Source organism: Corella eumyota, chromosome 7, assembly GCF_963082875.1.
Source record: "Corella eumyota chromosome 7, kaCorEumy4.1, whole genome shotgun sequence".
NCBI classification, from domain to species: domain Eukaryota; kingdom Metazoa; phylum Chordata; class Ascidiacea; order Phlebobranchia; family Corellidae; genus Corella; species Corella eumyota.
In genome coordinates, this window is record NC_137496.1 from 10281168 (window position 1) to 10303807 (window position 22640).

General features: G+C 30.0%; 1 protein-coding gene across 5 annotated transcripts; it reads left to right on the forward strand.

Annotated features, from left to right (window-relative positions):
* Positions 1-270: 270 nt before the first annotated feature.
* On the forward strand, positions 271-22252 carry LOC145759975 (kinesin-like protein KIF28). 5 transcript variants are annotated; one of them, XM_082573834.1, is made up of 27 exons: positions 271-391; positions 2714-2752; positions 2971-3050; positions 3419-3435; positions 3590-3612; positions 4110-4228; positions 5423-5501; positions 5910-5973; positions 8246-8432; positions 8747-8899; positions 9501-9598; positions 10385-10551; positions 11098-11255; positions 11705-11808; positions 12156-12346; positions 12903-13045; positions 13456-13599; positions 14019-14166; positions 14600-14687; positions 14916-15089; positions 15461-15583; positions 15750-15857; positions 16068-16229; positions 16604-16768; positions 17248-17376; positions 17811-17852; positions 21039-22252. In XM_082573834.1, the coding sequence occupies exons 1-27, from the start codon at positions 357-359 to the stop codon at positions 21150-21152; spliced, it is 3054 nt and encodes a 1017-aa protein (XP_082429960.1). In that variant the 5' UTR covers positions 271-356; the 3' UTR covers positions 21153-22252. The 5 variants fall into 5 exon arrangements, with proteins under 5 accessions (XP_082429960.1, XP_082429959.1, XP_082429961.1 ...); XM_082573833.1 differs by lacking the exon at positions 17811-17852 and adding an exon at positions 18783-19043; XM_082573835.1 differs by lacking the exon at positions 17811-17852.
* Positions 22253-22640: the final 388 nt, after the last annotated feature.

Here is a 22640-nt window from a genome sequence, read left to right on the forward strand (position 1 = left end):
GTCAAGAGTTTTCAAACTAAAAACCCCCTGTTTTAAAGTGTCATTTATCCTAACTGTGTCTTAAAATTCTTTTGTATTATGGCATTACTTAGAAAAAAAATAAAACACTTTGTTACGTAATTGACTTATTTTATAAAGTCTTAAATTCCCAAAGCAAATAAAAAAAATTAATTTTACTAGAACTGTTAATAACCAAATTGCGACGTAAAGTTTAGACATAGACAAATAATTTTATAACTATTTGATTTTTTTATTTGTTAATTTAATCCTAGATATTAAGTAAATTAAATTTGTGCACAAAAAAAAATTGGCGGACAAGAATTTTTGATTCGTTGTTTTGAATATTTTGCAAAAAAATGCCAAAGTCAAAGGCCTCACCTAAAGAAGAAGCGTAAGGAATATTGTTTTAAAATATTTTTAAATTAAAAATAATAAATTTAAAAGCTATATTTTAATAATCATTACTTTATTTTATATGTATTATTTTTTATTTTATTTGAAAAGTTAGAAATAATATTTGGTTAAGCAGTGATTAGATATTTTTACATATTTTATATCTACAATAACTTTGGTAAAATTATAAAATTATGTAATAAATAAGCTAAAAAATGTCGTCAAATTAAATATTTATCATTGCATAACTTTAATGACGTCAATTCGATTTGCTTTTTAAAAAAGTTTTATAGAAATTCTGCGAATACTTTTTTTATTGATAGTGTCATCTGAGTAAACAAAATTGTAAAAAATGCCAGACCGATATTTAAAACAGAATATTTAACTTTAAATTAAAAAATTACATTTTTAACTTATATTTTTTTACTTTTAAAATTCTGCTTTTAAAAAGGATAATAGCTTAGGGTGGCTTACCATGTTAAAAATAACTTCCTAAGTACAAAATGACTTTTTCTTTTGTTAAAATTCTACGTAATATCGTATTGTTTATTTACCATTGTCACAACAATATAGTAGGACTTAGAAATAATTGCCTTGTTTACTATTGTGTTATATCTCAAATTGAACTTAAGTAGGTATATTATATTGTTGATACTTAAATAATGGTTGACTTATTGTATCAATAATTGATGTTATTCTTAAATGAACTTATTTTTTTGTTTGTTATGGTTAATTCTTATTTAAATTTTTTTTTCTGTTGTAATATCAGACCTTGATCAGGTAGGTCATAGAGTTCTCCGTTTGGATTGGTTACCGCGCCCCAAAATTTGACAGTTCAGTGTTTAACCTGCCCAAATATTTGCCAAGCAGTGAAATTAACACCTTGGCCCTTAACCACGATATAGCTTTGAATTAGGCAGTGAAAAAGGCAAAATTGGAAAGTTAGGGTGAGGTGTTAGAAGCAGTTTGTCATTACCTACTGCAGTTCAAGGTAGTAGTACATTTTCAAGATTGATTGCAAAAAATGTAAAGAGCTTAGTTTTAGGCTACCTAGGTTAGAAAAATATAAAATCAAAGGCATCTAAAAATAAAAGTTACAAATTTATATATTTAAAGAACGTTGAGTTGAAAAATTTTTAATAATTAAGAAACAAATTAATTTTTTTATTTTTTTAAAAAATAGCGATTTTTGTTTAAATTTTGCCAAGATGACAAAACAACTGCCGTTTAGTTCAGAACTTTGTAACAACTCGTAAATTCAGTTATAAAAACGTACTTGGCAAATATATATATATTTTGACATGGTTGTATTTATATTACTCGGTATAAATTATTGCGATATTAAGCTTATTAATAATTAATTAATCTTTTTGGAATCGCAATTCTACAAGGCGTGGATTTTTTAATTAAATTTTCAGCCAAATAAAACTGTCGTAAACAAACATAACACGTCAGATTAATCAGGGAAAAGTTACATTTCAAGTGCCCAAAGTTCGCCGAATTCAAAATTTAAAAACAAAAAGTTGATTGCTAAAAAAATTTAACGTTAGTGCGAAAAAAGCCTCGTAACATGTTGGCTTTTTACCGGAAAAATCTAGTTTACTGTTATGCAAACCTAAATATTTACATTTTATTACTAGATTTTTATATTTAAGTTTTATTTTTTTTATATTTTAGTTTAATTTTTTATTTATTTTTAAATTTTAATTAAGCCAAGATGTCTGGTGGCGGCGAATCGTAAGTTTTTTAAATTAACATTTTTTTTATTTTGGTTTGTTGTTTTTTTTAGTTATTTTTTAATATTTTAATATTTATTTTATTTTGATTGGGGGATAAATTTATTTAATAAATAATGACAGGTTGCCTTAGCGAAACAACACGCTTTATTATTTATCGTAAAGCGACCTTGGATTTGATTATTTTTCGCCAAAGTTAAACGTTTTATATTTTGTCTGATTGTCTGTCAGTTTGTCAGTAGCAAATTAGAAATTTAAGTTATTATTTGGTTTAAAAGAATGGTTATAAGATAAAAAGATGTAAATTTTAGGTCAAAATATAATTTATTTTGTTTGTCAAAAGTTCTTTTTCGTTGTTTTTAAAAATTATACGTGTACTTTGCTTAAAAATATGCAATAATTATGTAATACTTGAACAAATAAAATGGCTAAATCAGTGGCTGATACGTAAGTTCACGAAAACTAACTAATTTTTTCAAAAATTCACAACATATTTTGTGATAAAATGCATAAAAAAATTTTTGAAAGTGCATTAACAAAATTTTTTGACCGTTTTTTATTTGATTTTTTTTTCGTTTTTTCAGGGTCAAGGTTGCTGTGAGAGTTAGACCATTTAACCAAAGGTAGTGTTTTTAAAATGAAATTTGATTTTACATTATTTTAAAACTATATATGTTAATAAATTTAACTTATTTAAAAAATTAGTGCAACTATTAAAAAATTAAGTATTTTATTAAAAATTTTATGCCTATGATATATTTTTTTCGTTTTTTTTATTACAAGTTTAATAAAGACAGTGTAAACTAAAAGTACTTGCTGTTAAACTATTATTAAATTACAGAGAAAAGGACAGAGGAGCAAAATGTATTATTACTATGGAAGAAGGGAAAACCACTTACATTCAAAACCCTGATACTCCAAGTAAGTTTAATCTATTTTTGTATTTATTTATCCTCATTGTGAAAGGTCGACTTCACAACCTAAACATAGAGTAACATTTGTTACCCCAACCCAGTCTCAAGTTGACTTTGGCAGTTTGGGATATTATTGATTATAATTGCCTAATAATTAATCTGCTGATTGTTTTTTGCATAGCAAGAATTTGTATCATTTATAGCACCTCATCATATTTATGTAATCACTGGGGATTGAACCCAGAACTTCTGGTATGTCATGTGTTCCAACCACTGCATTATCTGCTGGTTCTTTTAGAAGTTATTTAACATTATTGACCCAATAACATGTTTTTTATCTTTATTTTTAAATCTTGTTTTTTTTTTTATTTTTAGAGGAAGAACCGAAGTTGGTAAGCCAAAAAAATTAAAAAAAATAAAATAAAAAAAAATAATAATTTTTGAACATTTTTTGATATATTTCTGTTAGATTTTTAAGTTTTATAAAATTATTAAAATTCTGATGAAATTTATACCAATTTTTAAACTTTTCTTTTTGTTTTACAGTTTGGCTTCGATTACTCTTATTGGTAAGGAATTGTTATAATTTTTTTAACATACTTCTAATGTACACACTTTGTCAACTATGCTATTAATACTATTAACTTAAACTATAACCTTGCTTGCCCATAACATGTAAATAAATTTAATCTACTACCCCCTTACCATATAGCGTAGTGTGGTGGTAAGAACACTTACTACACCACCATGAGGTTGCGGGTTCAATCACCACTGCTCTCATGCTGTAGCGCCCTTGAGTAAGGTGCTATAAACGGTATAAACTCCTGCTGAGCCAGCACTTAATCAGCAGCATAATTACCGAACAATCATAATCTATAATATTCCAAACTTTCAAAGGCAACTCGAGACTGGGTTGGGGTAACAAATGTTACTCTTATGTTTAGGTCGCGCAATTGATTTTCCCACTTCGAGGATAAAGATATACAAAAATAATATATATATAACTCTACTTGTATATGATATATAATGGACTTTTAATTATAATTAATTTTGTTAAAATATGAAGGTCACATGACGGTTTTGAAGATATTGACGGTGTCTTAACTGAAACGAACCCCAAATATGCAACCCAAAGAAACGTTTTCGATAATTTGGGTCAAGGTGTTTTAGACAATGCATTTGAAGGTAAAAAAAATTTTTTTTTTGTTATTTTTAAGTGGGGTTATATAATAGTGTGGTGTAGTGGTTAGAACACTTGTCTTTAGTACATAAGGTTCTAGGTTCAATTCCCACTGCTTTTATACTGTAGCGTCCTTGAGTAAGGTGCTATGAACGGTATAAACTTCTCCTGAACCAAAAAACAATCAGCTGAACCAAAAAACAATAATTTCAATCAACAATACCCCAAACTGTTAAAGTCAACTTGAGACTGGGTTAGGGTAACAAATGTAACTCTATGTTGGGCCGTTCTTTTTGTAAGTTTCAAAATATTAGGTTTAAAAGTTTAATTTTTATTACTCCATTAAAATGGCGCCACTTTTATTAAGACCAAAATTTTCTTTAGTTATTGTTTAACGTTAAAATTCATATTTTACGATCCAAATCCACTTAAAATAGCACTTTTTTATTGAAAATTACACCAGACTTAGACCAATTTATTCTCTATTGTAAGGCAAGATAATTGATTGTTTGCTATTATTTGCTCACTATTGTTAAATTGTAAGAGCATTTGAGTTGCTTTACCCCACCTAAGGTAAGCAAATACGATTGTCTATCTGATATAATAAAATTTTTTTTTTTTTAATAACGAAAATTTAAAAAAATTAAACAAAAATTTATGACACAGCGTTTTAACAATCAATAAATAATAAGAAAATAAAACTTTTTAACATTTACTTAAGTTTTAATGTGTTTTTAAAAGAGTTTGTTTCAAAAAAATAAGTTTTATAACTTAATTAACTGTTTTTTGTTATTTTTTTTGTCTAATATTATTTTCTCTTCAGTTTTAGATTCAAAAGGTCAAATTATATAGCCGTGTTTTTGTAAAAAATGGCGCCTTATAATTTTTAAAAGCTTGATATACCCAAAACATATTTCTTTACTTGTCTTACATAATAAAAAAATTATTATAAATTTTTTACAATCTGTTTAAATTAATAATAAAATCTTAAACTTTTTGGTATATTATTTATTAAATTCTTGGAAAGCAAAAATATAATAATAAAAATAAAACATTATCACATAATAAACTTTATATTATGAGAAATTACGTTATAAATTTATTGTAAATTTAAAATAAAATAAAAACCAAATGTTAATATTTTATTTTGTAATTTTTTTTAATTTGATATTTAAACTAAAATTTTATTTATATTTTAGGTTACAATTGTTCCTTATTTGCTTATGGACAGACAGGGTCTGGAAAATCGTTTTCTATGGTCGGATACGGAAAAAATAAGTAAGTTAAAGTTTTTATGTCATAATGTTTTATAAAGGCTTTTTTGTATTTGTTTATCCTCGATGCGGGAAGGTTGAATGCGCAACCTAAACATAGAGTAACATCAGTTACTCCGACCCAGTCTCGAGTTGCCTTCGAGTTTGCCCGATAATTATACTTCTGATTAAGTGCTGGCTCAGCAGGAGTACATACCGTTTATAGCGCCTTACTCAAGGGCACTACAGCATGAGAGCAGTGGGGATTGAACCTACGAACTCATGGTGGTGTAGCAAGTGTTCTTATCATTTGAGGATCTTACTCAAGGATGTTTTATGCATATTTATAATATACCCAAAAATTAGGAGATTTTTTTATGGATTTAAATTGTTATATAAAGATTTTAATTGATATTTCTGTTTTGTTTTACAGAGGTATTGTTCCTATTACTTGTGATGAATTGTTTAAAGCAATCGATAGGGGAGAATCAAACACAGTAAGTTTATGTATTTAATTACTACAAGCATATCATTTTATCTAAAACATTATAAAAATTAGTTAAAAAACTGCCTTATAGGCTGCATTTTGCACAAAAGTTTTCTGTGCACCACAAACGGCATTTTTTATTTATTTAAAAGCCCTATTAATTAAACATTAACATATATACATATACTGGTCATAGTAGCAGTTTATTAGCCGAAAGGTTTCGAGTTTAAGCTGCACCAATGCCACATTATTCGCCATTAAATTCGGCGTTTACAGATAGCTTAAACATGTCAAAAAATACAAAAACTATCATCTTAATGTGATATAAAAATAAAAAACATAATCTATTAATACCTAAAATTCGAAAAACCCATTTAAAAAAAAATTTGCATAATTTTTTAAAAAGTCAAAAAAAGAAAAAAATTGTTAAAGTTTTTTTATCACCAAAACAGACTAAAACAAACACCAGGCTTCTTGACATTTTCAGTAGTTTCTGTCTAGTTTATTATCCGTCGTCATAACATTCCAAATTAGCGACACGATATCCCAAACTTTTGTCTGCGCTTTTGGTAAACAACATCACGCCCTAAATAAACGTAATTGAGCTATTGGAATAATGGAATAGTTCAAACAGTGTAAGTTAAGGGCGTAGGTAAGTTGTCAACTCATAATAGGGCACAATGTGCAAAGATGAAACTGGTTGACGTCAGATTATTAAGCCTGTTTGTTTTAATGATATTTAGATTTCATTATCACCATTTTTTATTTACTTTGATGGGGTGGGTTCAATTTTTTTGTTAAAGTTCAAAAAGTATATTTGAAAACTGGGCAAAACGAATTTAAAGTTAAGTTTTAATTACATTTTGTGTGCTTTTAAAGGCATTTTTGTATACTGACATTTTAACGACAATGGGACATTTTAATTAACCCTTTTTCACCCCAACCCATCCTATAAAAAATGCCTTTTAATTTTTTTTAAAAAAATAAGTAAAATATAATTTTCGAATTTTTTGTTTTTAGAAAAATTTCTGTTTAAAAAAATTGTTTTTAGTGATATGGTTACACCAGTTATGGTAATAATTAGGATAAAACACAAACCAATATAGTCACGAATAAAAAAAAAGACAAAAATTACATTTTCGCTGTAAACGGTATGACCTCCTGCTGAGCCAACCCTTAATCGGCAGCATAATTACCAAGCAATTATAATCTATAATATTACAAACTGCTAAAAGAACTCGAGACTTGGTCGGAGTAACTGATGTTACTCTATGTTTAGGTCAGCATTCGACTTTTCCACATCGAGGATAAATATTTATTTAAAAAAAATAAGTGTTTATAACATGGTCACCAAAATCAATGGTTTTTAGAATTTGTGAAAAATAAATCTTTCTGAAAGGACACAATATTTGCACTTTTAAAGTAACATCTGTTACTTCATTGACAATTTCCTCTTATTGTTTGTCTAATTGATAATCTATATTACATTTGAAATTAACCCGAGTATTGATTATTTTATTTGAACAAGAATATTCGAAAATAATTTTGACTTTCAATTTTATGTGTTTTAAAAATGATATTGATTTTATTATCTTGACCTGCTGCCCTTTTCTGTTTATTGTTAAACATAATATGAAATTACTTTGAGTTAGATGTACAACGATATATAAGTACACACATAAAACAACTTTCACTTAATTTTTTATTTAGATAAAGTAAAAAAAGATCTATTAAAATTTTTTTTTAATAATGGCATTTTACCCAAATTTGGGTTAAAATTTTTTTTATTTATTATTCAGAATAGAATAAGGGTAAAAAAGGGGTAATTGTAGGTAGAATAACATCTTTTGGTACATGGTATTAAGAAAAATGTCATTGGGTAAAACTAACACTTGGCCTTAGTACATGAATACCGGCAGTGTGGTGTAATGGTAAGAACACTTGCTACACCACCATAAGGTCGTGGGTTCAATTCCTGGTGCTCTCATGCTGTAGTGCTCTTGAGTAAGGCGCTATAACGGTATGAACTCCTGCTGAGCCCGCCCTTAATCAGCAGCATAATTATCGGGCAATTATAATTTATAATATCCCAAACTGCCACAGGCAACTCGAGACTGGGTTACTGATGTAACTCTATGTTTAGGTCGCGCATTCGACTTTCCCACATCAAGGATAAAATTATATACAAAAAAAAGTCTTGGGTTTAATCCCCACTGCTTTTATCACTAACAAATAACAAATGTTACTTCTAAGCATAGCAATAACACCAAATTTCTTTTTAGAAATATGAAGTCACTTTTTCCATGCTTGAAATTTATAATGAACAAGTTCGAGATCTGCTTACAAAAGACAACCCAAAAGGAGGTTTGCAAGTACGACAAAACCCAAAACTTGGTCTGTTCTATGTTGAGAAACTTAAAAAAGTCGCGGTGGGATGTTACAATGAAATTGAAAGAAGAATGGAAGAGGGTAAATGATTTTTTATTAATTTATCCTCGATGTGAAAAGGCGAACTTTGCCGCCTAAACATAAAGTAAAACTTGTTACTCTAATCCAGTCTCGATTTGACTTTGGTAGTTTGCAAAATTATTAATTATAATTGTCCAATATTTAAGTTGCTGATTAACTGTTGGCTTAGCAAGAGTTTATACCATATATAGCACCTTACTTAAGATCGCAGTGGGGTTTGAACCCAGGACCTCATGTAGTAAATCTAAGTGTTTTGACCACTACACCACGCTGCTGTTATCTTTATATCTCGTATCTTATTTTTTTTGTTACAGGTACGGCAAACAGAACGGTTGCATCAACCCAAATGAATGCTACAAGCTCAAGAGCTCACACAGTTGTCACAATTACATTCGATCAAATCACGAAAAATGAAATGGGGCAAGAAACAAAAAAAAGTTCGAGCATAAATCTTGTAGATTTAGCTGGTAAGTCAAATGTATTTTTTAATTTAACTGTATTTGTATTTAGTATAAAAGCTGTAATTCATGGTTATAGTAACCAATGTTTTTATTTTGAATCTTTTTTTCTAGCCATATTGTTAAACTGTTAATCTGTCAAAAATATTTGACTTTTCATGTGGGAAGGTCGACTTCACGGCCTAAACATAGAGTCCCCTTTGTTACCCCGATCCAGTCTCGAGTTAACTTTGGCAGTTTGGGATATTATGGATTATATTTGCTTAATAAATAAACTGTCAATTGTTTTAGCCTTAGCAAAAGTTTTAACCGTTTATAGCACTTCATTTTACGGTTTTACTGCATAAAAGCAAGGAGAATCAAACCCTGGACCTCATGTAGTGAAGCCAAATGTTTTAACAACTACATCACACTGCCGATTTTTTATTATAATTCACTGATAATTAATTTGCTGATTGGTTGTTAAATCAGCAGGAGTTTATACCAATATACAACCTGGGGGCAGTGGGGATCAAACCCAAGATCTTATTTGATAATATTTAGTATTTAAACTGCCGCAGCCTGCTTACAGTAAAGCATTATCTAAAAACTAATGTAATTTTTTATTCAGGATCTGAAAGAGCAGACAGTACTGGTGCCACAGGAGACAGATTAAAAGAAGGAGCTAACATCAACAAATCCTTATCAGCTCTCGGGAACGTCATTTCAGTAAGTCAAAATCAAACTTTACTAACACCATTAAATTATATGAACTTTTTTTAACATTGAGGATAAATAAATAAATACAACAAAAGAAGTTATATTGTAAAAATGAATTCCGATTCCCAAAAACTTTATAACTTTTTCTTATAATTACTTTTAATGGTTAGTTGTTAAATAGTTATGATCACTACCAAAGTTTTGGGTATAGGTGTTAATAGTACTTACTCTTAACCTAGCCAATAAAAAAGAACGACATTTTTTATGGGCAATTTCGAGTTACTAATATTTTAACTGCTTAAGTCAACTCAAGATTGGGTCAAGGTAACAAAATCATGCTCTTATGCTGTAGCGCTCTCGAGTAAGGCGTTATAAACGGTATAAACTCCTGCTGAGCCAATACTAAATCATCAGCGTAATTATCGGGCAATTATAATTTCTAAAAAATTCCAAACTGCTAAAAGGCAACTCAAGACTGGGTCGGGGTAACAAATGTTGTTTAATGTTTAGGTTGCACATTCAACCTTCCTACATCGAGGATAAAGATATATACAAAAAAAATGTTGGCTTAAAAATCAGTTTTAAAGATAAATTTGTAATTTTAAAAGAATTACCGTCATACTACCAAACCATTTTACCAAAAAATGCCATTTTACTGACATTAAGACATTTTTAATAACCCCTTTTACCCTAACCCTTTTCTGGGTAACGTCCTATAAATTTCAAAAAAATTAGTAAAATTTTATTTTTAAAATTTTTTTTTTCTGAATTAATTAAATATAATTTTGTTTTAAGGCTTTAGCTGATCTGTCTATGGGTAAAAAAAAGGTTATGGTGCCATATCGTGACTCTGTGCTCACCAAACTGCTCATGAGTGCCCTCGGTGGTAACTCGAAAACTATTATGATTGCTGCATTGTCACCTGCTGATATTAATTACGATGAAACTTTATCAACACTAAGGTAAAATAATTGCTTTTTTTGTTTTTTAAAATTTAGATAAATGTATTTTTTTAAAGCTTGTTTAAAGTCTATGTAAATTGTTTATTTATCCTCAATTTGGGAAGATTGACTACTTAGCCAAACATAGAATAACATTTGTTAACTTGACACAGTCTCTAGTTGACTTTGGGAGTTTGGAATATTATTAATTATAATTGCCCTATAATTAATCTGCTGATTGGTTTTGTCTTGGCAGGAGTTTTTATCGATACAGCGCCCTTTTATTGGGCCTGGACCTCATATAGAATGAGGTTTTATTTCACAAGGTTTGGGGTTTGATCCCCACTGCCTTTATGCTGTTAGTAAGGCGCTATAAACGGTATAAACTTCTGCTAAGCCAACACTTGATCAGCAGTTTAATTATCGAACAATTATAATCAATAATATCCTAAACTACCAAAGTCAACTTAAGGCTAGGTTGGGGTAACAAATGCTACTCTATGTTAATTCAAAAAGTTATCGTTCCCACATCAAAAATAAGTAAAATCTGTATTTTTATTTTTCCAGATATGCTGATCGTGCAAAGAAAATCAAGAACAAAGCGACTGTGAATGAAAATCCAATTGACAAACTCATCCGAGAACTTAGGGAGGAAAATGAGAGATTAAAAGCTGCAACTTCCGGAAATTTACCGCTTCAGTCCTCTGCCGGAATGACACCAGAAGGTAGAAAATTATTTTGTTTTTTTAAAAATTTTTTGCTTCTGAGTCTTATAATCATTGTTGCCATGTGGTAAAGGCATTAATGCGCAAGGTTCAGGGGTGCTATTGTTATGTTATAGCTTCCTTAATAAGGCCTTAATTAACATGTATCTGAGGTTCTGGGTTCAAATACCGCTATTGCCATGTTATAGCATTCTTTATAAGGCATTATTTAAACTGTATCTGAGGTTGTGGGTTCAAATACTGCTATAGCCATGTTATAGCATCCTTAATAAGGCATTAATTAAACTGTATCTGAGGTTCTGAGTTCAATTACCACTAATACCATGTTGTAGCCTTCTTAATAAAGCAATTATAGAACTTTATAAAAGTTTTTTTTTTTTCTTTTAATTAAAATTAATATACATTAACTTTGTAATTTTATTCTTAATTTAAATTGTTTTTATTTCCAGCAATTGAAGAAATGCGCAAGAAAATGCAAGAAGAAATCAGAGAACAACTTTTAGCCAATCAACAACTTATGGACGATATGGATTGGGATACAAAATTAGTTCAAGTTAGTTAATTAAATCTTAAATTTTTATGTCAAATTTACATACAATGTTGAAGTGCAGTATGGTGTAGTGGTAAGAACACTTGGCTTATTTACATAAGGTCCTGGGTTTGATTCCTACTGCAATCATGCTGTAGCTCTCTTAAGTAAGGCGCTATAAACGGTATAAACTCCTACTGAGCTAACACTTAATTAGCAGCAGAATTATGGGACAATTTTAATAAATAACATTCTAACTGTCAAAGTTAACTCAAGACTGAGTCAGGGTTACAAATTTTACTCTGTGTTTAAGCTGTTAAGTCATCCTTTCTACATCAAGATATATATTCAAGTTTTTAAACTTTTTTTAGTCCCGAAAAGAAGATGCAGTCTTAGAAAAACAACATGGTAGTGAACAAATGGCCGTCCCTCATTTTATTAACTTAAACGAGGATCCGATGTTATCAGGAGTTATAAGGTTGCCAATCTCCAAAGGAAAAGTTACTTTGATTGGCAGAAAAGATGCAGATCCTACTCCAGATATTGTCTTAACTGGGCTCAGGTAAAATCAAATATTTATTAATTTATCCTCGATATGGGAAATCTACTTTGTGATTTAAACATGGAGTAACATCAGTTACCTTGACCGAGACTTAAGTTGACTTTGGCAGATTGTGATATTATTGGTTACAATTGCTCAATTAAAATCTCTAATAATTTGAAAGCAGTTGGGATGGAACTCAAGACCTTATGCTAGGTATTCTAACCGGCAGCGTGGTGTAGTGGTAAGAACACTTGCTACAACACACATGAGGTCATGGGTTCAGTCCCCACTGCCCTCATGCTGTAGCGCTCATGAGTGGGTTCCTATAAACGGTATAAACTCCTGCTAAGCCAGCACCTAATCAGCAGCATAATTACCAGGCATTTATAATCTATAATATCCCAAACTGCTAAAGGCAAATCGAGACTGGGTCGGGGTAGCTGATGTTACTTTATGTTTAAGTCCCGCATTTAACTTTTCCATATTAGGGATAAAGATATATACACAAAACTACTACACTATGCTGTCATTTAATTAATATTATCTAACTTACATTATTATTATTTTTACACAGCATCCAAAAAGATCATGCCTCAATAAGTTACGACAACGATGAAATTGTAATCAAACCTGGAAGTTCGGGGGCCAGAACTAAGGTTAATGGAGGACCTTTGACGGGGGAGAGAAAGTTAGAGCACAACGACAGAATTTTACTCGGTAATTTTAAAATTTTATAGGTTTTTTGCTCTATAAAGTGGTGTAGTGGTTAGAACACTTGGTTTTACAACATGAGGTTCTAGGTTTGATAACCACTGCTTTTATGCTTTATTAATTTTATAGTAATTAGAGCATTTTGCTTTACTAAACATGGTCCTGGGTTCGATTCCCGTTGTTTTCATGCTGCAGCACCCTTAAGTAAGGCACTGAAAACGGTACGACCTACTGCTGATTCAAAACACAATCAGCAGACTAATTACCTAGCAATTGTATACTGTAATATTAAAAACTGTCAAAGTCAACTCGAGACTGGGTCAAGTAACAAATGTTACTCTATGTTTAGACCGTAAAGTCTTTCCACATCAAGGATAAATGTATACCAAAATATTAACTTTAATATGTTAATGCAGGTTCGAATCATTTATATGTGTTTAAGAATCCTCTTAAACCTGACTTACCAGAGGGTACCCCAAAATCTGTGGATTGGGATTTTGCACAGAAGGAGTTGGCAGAACAGAGCGGGTTTTCTACTGCCCAAGCTGGCATGTCTAAAGGTAACAAATTAGTAATTAGCTACTTATTCAATTATTTATACGCAGTAAGTATTTGCAATAAACCATTGAGTTAGGTTATAAAAAATCTTGGTTGTTTTTTTCCATTGCATTATTGTATATCGGCTTTTTGGTGTAGTTGTTTGGGTACCTGGCTTCACTACACAAGGTCCTGGGTTTAAATCCTACTTCTTTCATGCTGTAGTGCCCTTGAGTAGGGTGCTATAAACAGCTTGAACTCTTGCTTAGTCAAAAAACAATCAACAAAGAAATTATCGAGCAATTATAATTAATAATATCCCAAACTGGCCAAGTCAACTTGAGACTGGGTCAAAGTAACAAATAAACTCTTAAGTTTAGGCTGTAAAGTTGGCCTTCCAATATTGAGGACAAATAAAAACTATTTTTACTTTTTTCTTAAGATCAACAAAGAGTCCAGGAACAAGTTCTTGAATTGCTTCCAATGATTGGTGAAGTGAATGCTGTTTCAGAAGAATTGAACAAATACCGACATTTTGAACTTGTGTTAGTTTCTGGTGGTTATCACACTGAGAAAGACAAAACAACAAAGTAAGATTGGTTTAGAATTTTTTTTTTAGTAATTTATCTATGATGTGGAAAGGTCAATTTCAGGGCTTAAACATAGAGTAACATGCGTTACCCCGACCCAGTCTTAAGATGACTTTGGCAGTTTGGGATATAATTGAGAATAATTTTAAATAGTTAATCTGCTGATGGTTTTTTGGCTCAGGATGGGTTTGTATTGCTTGTAGCACCTTATTCAAACGCTCTTTAGCATAAGAGCAGCAGGGATCAAACCCAGAACCTTCTATATTAAATTTAAGTGTTCTAACCACTAAACTCTGTCCCTGGTTTTTTATGTAACAATTTTAGTACAAGAAATTTTACTTTATTTAAAATTCTTTTTTATAAATGTAAGATTGAATCAGAGATGGTAGTAAAGTATTTATATAACACTTAATTTTGTATCTTTGATTTATAGGGTTATGGTTAAAGTGAAAAATTTGTTGAACTCCAACATGTGGATGTGGGAAAGAGGAAAGTTTATGAACAGAAGATACATGATTCAGGTTTGTGTTATTTGGTTTATGTGGTTGGAACACTTGACTTCACTACAGAGGGCCATGGGTTCAATTCCTACTGTCTCCATGTTGTAGTTACTTTAAATAAGGCACTATAAACGGTATAAACTCATGCTAAGCCAATACTTAATCAGCAGTATAGTCAGAAAAAATCGACTTTTTTGCACTAAAAAATTAAGGATAAAAAAATCTAAAAAATTCGTTTTGTATTTTTAGGAAATGTACCAGAAGTTTATTGATGGAGATGCAAGTTACAAGAACATACCACAAGATGAGGACCCCTTCCTAGATCCTCCGGAAGACATCACAATTGGAACAGCAAATGTCTTCCTTCAATCTTTAAGTTATGCTCTGGACTTTGATGACAAACTAACAATCACAGATTACAAGGTAAAAAAAAAGTTTTTTATTGAATTTTTTTATTGTATTTGTTTATCCTCAATGTGGGAAGGTCAATTTTATGGCCTAAACATAGAGTAACATCATTTACTCCTTCCCAGTCTCAAGTTAATATTTGTTACCTCAACCTCATCTCGAGTTGACTTTGGCAGTTTGGGATATTATTAATTAAAACCGAAATATATAAATTTGCCGATTAGTTTTTGACTCTGCAGAAGTTTGTTTAGATTATGGCGCCTTATTCTAGGGTGCTACTGCATGGAAGCAGTTGGGATCGAACCCAGTACCTTATGTTTTAAATCCTAAATATGCTTTAGGTTGTTGTTGAATTTTTAATAAAAAAATTGTATCTTTTGTTATAGGGTCAAGAAGAAGGTTCTTTGTCTGTTTCAGTGACTCCATGTCATCAAACAGGCAAACCTCTTGATGAAGAAGGTTTTATTGAAGATCCCAGAGAATTACTTGGAAATCCATACTACTTTAAGGTAAATATTGATGTTTAAATATTTAAAATAAAAAAATATGTGTGGTGGTATAAACACTGGTATAAAGTCAGAAACTTTGATAAACATAACTTAACCATATATTTTACATTTTAAATTAAGTGTAATTTCTTTTTTTGTAAATTAATTAGCATTTTGTTTATCACAGATCAATGTTCGACATTGTGATATAAACAACTCAAGACACACAAAAGGAATTTATGTCAAGTACAGAGCTTTAGCTGAAGATGAAGAAATTAAAACAGCTGTCATTAAGGTAACATTTATAAAGTTTTGTATTAAAATAAAGATTCTTGCAGCAGAGTGTGATGCTTGGAACACTTGGCTTTACTACTTGAGATGCTGGGTTCAATCCCTACTGCTTTCATGCTGTAGCTGTTTAGGCCATAAAGAATATATATCAATATAACTTTTTGCTTAGGTTGGCAAATACAACTTTTTATTCCAATTTTTTTCTTATTTTTAGGATACCTTAAACCCAGAGTTTAATCACAACCAAGTGATTGCAATTCCCTCGGTGAACGACGAACATTTAGATTACTTTGAAACTGGAGCCATCACCTTCTTTGTGTTCGCTGTACAGCAAGATACAGCTCCAAGTGCAAGTGTCAAAAAGTTGACTACCAAGGTAAACTTGTGAATTTGATTAAAATTCTTTGTTTTACTATGTAAGGTCTTGGGTACGATCTCCACTGCTATGGTATAGCAGCCAACTAGGTATCATAACATGAGGTTTTAGGTTAAATTCCTGCTGCTTTTATGCTGTTATGCCATTAAGTAAGATCATATATACATTATAAACTTTTGCTGGACCAAATAACAACCGGTAAATTAATTATTGGCCAATTAAAATAAATATTATCCCAAACTGTCAAAGGTAACTCAAGACTGGGTCAGGGTATCAAATGTTACTCTATGTTTTGGCTGTAAAGTCGGCTTTTTTATATCAAGGATAAATAATTATAACAAACTATATCACTTATTCAAAACTATCTTTTTTAGGAACTGCGGGAAATGGATGGCCAGATGCCAACTGCTCCTATGATTAGGAGAAACACGATCGTGGCAAGCGGTCTTCCACTTGCTGATACATCCCAACTTAAATCTGAACTTCACACTTTGCAGAAGAAGTTTGATCGACTTGAGAAAAAGGAAAAAAGAATACAGGTAGATTAAGTTTTATATAGTTTTAACTACTGTAAATAAAGGGTATATCAGGTACCTGCAAATTTATTCTTTATGTGGAAAGGCTAACTTTACAGTTTAAACATAGAGTAACATTTGTAACCCCAACCCAGTCTTAAGTTGACTTTGACAGTTTGGAATATTAAATATTATAATTGCTTGATAATTAATCTGCTGATTGGATTTTGTCTTGACAGGATTTAATATGTTTATAGTGCTTTATTGTAATGCCCTATAGCATAGAAGCAGTGGGGATCGAACCCAAGACCAAATATAGTAATAAAAAGGTGTTGTAACCATTTAACTATGCTGCTTGTTAATTAGTAAAAGCATCCTAAGACTTGGTTAGGGCAGCAATTTCTGCAACATCGATGATAAATTGTTTATTTTTAATTGAATATTGTTTTGTGAAGGCATGTGTTTATGATGTTGTTTATTAATAAATTTATTTATTATTAAAGGATATTTGCACAGAATGGAACAAAAAGCCAGATAATGAACAAGAATTTGGAGGATTTTATCGATCCATTAACGCAGTGGCTTTCAGCAACGGAAAGAAGTTGTATAGAGCAGCTCATGCTGTAAACTATGTATGTGGTTTAATATTAGTCTTCAATATTTAACATTTAATAACATATTAGATACAAAGTTGCTACTAGCAGCTTAGTGTAGTGGTAAGAGCACTTGGCTTCACTACATGAGGTCATGGGTTCATTCCCAACTGCTTTCATGCTGTAGCATTCTTGAGTAAGACGCTAAAAACTGTCTAAACTGTTTCTAATGCAAAAGCTCAATTAGCAGCTTAATTATCGAGCAATTGTGACTTAAAATATTCAAAACTTCTTAAAATATTCAAAAACCATATCAAGGAAAATCAATACGAAAATTGATGATTTTACTGACTAATATTCTGATTAATATTTCTTAAATATTAATTTAAATTTTAGGTGATTTTTAGAATATTTATAACATAGAAAACATAGTATAACAATCAGTTTTCTTATATTATTAATGATATTAACAGCTACTAAGAGCTCAAAAAAGGGCTCGAGAACCAAACAAGGAAGTAAGAATCACATTGTTGTGTGACTTAGTGACACACTCTAACCATACACACACTTATTTTGATCTAACACACACATCTGAGACACTTTTTGATTGGCTGTTAGTTGTTACTTTTATACAAAATGCTCAAACAGAAACTTTTATACAAAATTTTTATACAAAATTATACAAAATGCTCAAACAGAAACTAGAGAAATGAATTTTAAAAAAGATTTTATCAAATATTTTATAAAAATGCTTTGGTTTTTTAACTATTACCACTATATTAAAAAGGTACTATTATCCAAAAGTTAGGGCATATTTATAGAGTTAGGGCAAGCAGGGTAATATATAACATATTTATAGAGTTAGGGCAAGCAGGAGTAATATATAACATATTTATAGAGTTAGGGCAAGCAGGGGTAATATATAACATATTTATAGAGTTAGGGCAAGCAGGGTAAAATAAAAAATATTTATAGAGTTAGGGCAAGCAGGGGTAATATATAACACATTTATAGAGTTAGGGCAAGCAGGGTAATATATAACATATTTATAGAGTTAGGGCAAGCAGGGTAATATATAACATATTTATAGAGTTAGAGCAAGCAGGGTAATATATAACATATTTATAGAGTTAGGGCAAGCAGGGTAATATATAACATATTTATAGAATTAGGGCAAGCAGGGTAATATATAAAATATTAATTGAGTTAGGGCAAGCAGGGTAATATATAATATTTTTATAAAGTTGGGGCAAGCAAGGGTATAGTTTACATTAATCATTAAGAAAACGGGAATATGCAAAAAGGCGGGAATATATAAGCGGGATATAAAAAGCAGGAATATATAAGTGGGAATATGCATTTTGGGGACATTGATTTTATAACCATCTAAGTTAAAGTAATTTTTATTTTTTTGACTTAAAATAACTTTAAAACTTTGTTATTAGGGTAGACGCGGTTCTGATTTTAACACGGACGCGATCAGCGTTTATAGTTTCGAGCTAACCCCCGACGAAATGAAATTAGTTTTGGAACCCCGGGGTGAAACCATCCTAGAGGAAGACGAAGAGGGTAACAGTCGGCGGGGCTCAACCCCTAAGAAAGACCAGGTTTTGGGCGTCACCCAGCTAGAAAATGGGGCGGGGTCGTTACCTGGGACCCCTAAAGGAGAGAAAAAGAATGGTTATTCATCAGCACAGAACGGAAAAGTAAGAGTTAAAGGCGGTGTTATATGCTCACTGTTCACCTTTACTTTCCTATTCAAGTCACATTACAATTACAAAACCTTTTTTAAACCTAATTCATCAGACAACTGCCATATTATCGTAACCATTTCTGTTTTACCGAAAACCATATGGCCAAAAAAAACATTTCATCGACCATGAGACATTATCTGTTAACCCCCAGGCTAACCCCTTTCTTCGGAAATGCCCTTTAATTTTTAAAGAAATTGAACCCAAACTACGATAAAATGTTGTTTTTGGAACATTTTATTTGGTAGAATGGTTTACGGTAATACAGACTCATACCTAATTATTCATTTTATATTAAAAAAAATTTGAACTTGGATTTTTTTGAAATTCAATTTTTTTTAACAAAATTAATTTTATCGAAAACAAAAGGGCATGTAATTGTAAATGTGTTTTTTGAGATATGGGTGGTAAAGGTGAAAGTGCATGTTAAAGTGTTATTGTCACAGCATCATCATCATTTCTGTTGTCATTGCATGCTTTCATTTTCTGTTTATCACTAAATTGGTGGCTGTAATTTATTATAAGCAATATTCAAAAACAATTTTTGGGTGATTTTTTTCGCATCAGTTTTAAAAATTATTATTTTTTTAATTAAGGGAATTGCAACTATGGTGAATATGTTTATAAAAATATGTTAGTTTAAAGTCATTTCAGCACTTTTTTTAAAAGAATCTCTTGACAAGTTACCTAAACTTTACATAGGATACCAAATATAATATTTTTTCATTTGATTTTTTCACGCATTGATAAAAATGACAAAAAAAATTATAGGATTAACAAACCACTACAGTTGGAAAAATTAACAAAATCACATTCACGATTTAAATTTTATGTTATCATTAATTTTCACTTAATCATTGGGTTGTTAACTGTACATTTTTTTCTTATCATGTTTTTTTGAACAACGTACAGCTGCCAATTTAGTCACTTTATGAATTCTTTTCACTCATATTCATTTATATTAGTTAATAACCGTTTAAAAGTAAAGCAATTGCAAAAAGCAACATCATTAGAAGCATAGTTTGTACTGCATTACTGTAGAACTAACTATATAATTTTATTTTGTCTAAATTTAAATGCACACAATTTTTTTAAGTATTGTTAAAATGCTGATTGCACTTGATAAGGGGATATGATCTATTTACTCCATATTATAACACATTAAAAACACCACTAAACAATAAAATATATAGGTTGTAACATAATATAATTTATAGCATTTTACAAGACAAAATATGCATGTAATGATCATAATTGCATGCTCTTTTTTACACAAATCTTTTACTTTCTTAACGTTCAAGACAAATCTAATGGCTATTAATTTTTACACACTTTATTTTGGTGATGCTGTGCTAAACACTGCCTTTAATTCTTTATTAAGTGTTAAGCATAAGACAAGGTTAATGTTATGTGTATGTTTGTAATAGCAAAAAGAGTATATTTTATAAAGATTTTATTGCAAGAAAAGATGTAAAAAAAGGATTTTTTGTTTCTGTTTGAGCATTCATCATACCACTACTTAGTAAAACTGATTGTTGTGCTCTGTTTTTTATGCAAAAAGATGTTATATTTATAACATCTTGCTGATCAGTAGATTGCATGGCATTGCTTTGTTTTTATTTTTTTTTTAGTTTTTTTTTTTTTTTGCTTTTTTTTTTTTTTTTTTTAGCTTTGGTGTTTTGTAGTGGCTATATAGATATTAGTAGTTGCTTAATAGTCTGTTTTTTAACCATTGCTGAGTGCATATAATTTGTTTTTTAATAGAATAAGTCATATTCAAAAGGATATAAGAAAATATAGATAACCTTTTAACTCCCTTTTTGTGTGTGTGCCTTAATTAATTTAATTTATCATTCATTTTTTTAGTAATTTTTAAGTACTTAAAACTTTTTTATGTACTTTAAAAATTTTTCCTTAACTTAATTAAAAGTTCAATTATTTATTTTTCAGTTGATCCAGGCTAGCAAGAATGCACAATCAGCTCAAACTGTTAAAAACGGAAAGATATCTCCAACCACAAGTCAAGGCAGTAAAGGTGGATCGAAAGCTTGTGTAATTATGTAAACTAAAGTAATTTTGAAGGATTTTATGTAGAAGCATGCGGCACAAAAAATAAGCTGTCATTTTTAGTTTAAAGGCTTAATAATAAACCTTAACCCAACCCTCTTATTAATAAATTGGTTGTTTTTTTAGCCATTGGTCATATTTTAGTTACAACTTCTATTTAGTTTTGTGCCGTATGTTTCTACGTTGGGTCCTGTCTTGATATTTTCACTGTGTGCAATAATGTACAAAATTTGAGCTAATTTCAATCGGTAGAAACGGCTTATTTAGTGCATTATTATCTTTATAAAATTGTTTAAATTACGAAAAATTGACAAAATATAAAAAGTTTTTAATTTTTTTTGTGAAAAAAGGTTGAAACTTTTTACAAGATGTCTCTATTTTATTTAAAATAATAACTTATTGTTCAATTTTTGTATTCTGCAGTTTTTCGAGCAGATTTTATTGCAATTATTATAATTTCTTTTACAAAAAGGTTTATAATTTTCTTATCTTTGTGTATTTTTGTATATATTTGGTTTGTGTATGAAGTTCAAATTTATTATTGTGTGTGTTTTTGTATTGACAATCAAAAATTATTATTAAAAAAATATTGTAAATTAACTTTTTTTAATTTAAAGTGTCCTTATTTTTTAAAGGTCCCTCCTATCATGTATAATTTATTGTAATTTTTTTTATAATTGATGTGCCTTTCTAGGCAACTGCTTCTTTAGCCTTTTGACATTATCGGCCTATTTGCACTTAAACCTGTCTATAATGTAGAAACTTATTACTGTACAATAGTTTAAACGTACCAACTTTATCTGACATTGTTTTTTTCTGTAGATTTAATTTAATAGTTAAATAATAATACATCAAATATTTTTTTTCCACTTATTTTTCATCGCAAATTTTAATAAAAATGACCCTTTTTCATATTTTAATTCCCTTTTTTGTAAATATTACTTTAAACAATTTTATTTTCATGAACTGTAATTTTAATCACAAATTGTCACTGTATTTTTATGATTTTTCATCTTGAAAGCTCAGTTAATTTTTGCACATCCTTCTAGATTATATGTCACTTATTTTTTATTATCGAAATTAAATTGTTAATATTTTGTTAGAAACAAGAGTCTATTTACTTAAAGAAATTTATACAAAAAGAGGCAGCATAGTTTTGTGATTACAACACTACGCTTTACTACATGAAGTCCCTGGTTAGATCCCAACTGCTCTTATGCTGTCTCGCCCTTAGGTATACTGCTAAGCCCATAAAAATCAGCAAAAACCTTTTTTTTTTATATAGAAAAGTTGATTTCAGGGCCTAAACATGAAGTAACATTTGTATCCCAGACCCAGTCTAAAGTTGCCTTTGGCAGCTTGTGATCTTATAGATTATAAATCTTTAATATATAAACTGTTATTTGGTTTTTGGCTAAGCAAGAGTTTATAGAGCATAGTAGCAATGGTTATCGAACCCGAGTCCTCAAGCGGAGAAGCTAAGTG

Bases quoted from the DNA above. Each gene is read 5' to 3' on its own strand.
- LOC145759975 (XM_082573831.1), top strand. From the start codon at position 357: ATGCCAAAGTCAAAGGCCTCACCTAAAGAAGAAGC. The intron at 392-2,713 runs GTAAGGAATATT...TCGTTTTTTCAG, and splicing joins GCCTCACCTAAAGAAGAAGC to GGTCAAGGTTGCTGTGAGAG. The intron at 16,769-17,247 runs GTAGATTAAGTT...TTATTATTAAAG, and splicing joins AAAAGGAAAAAAGAATACAG to GATATTTGCACAGAATGGAA.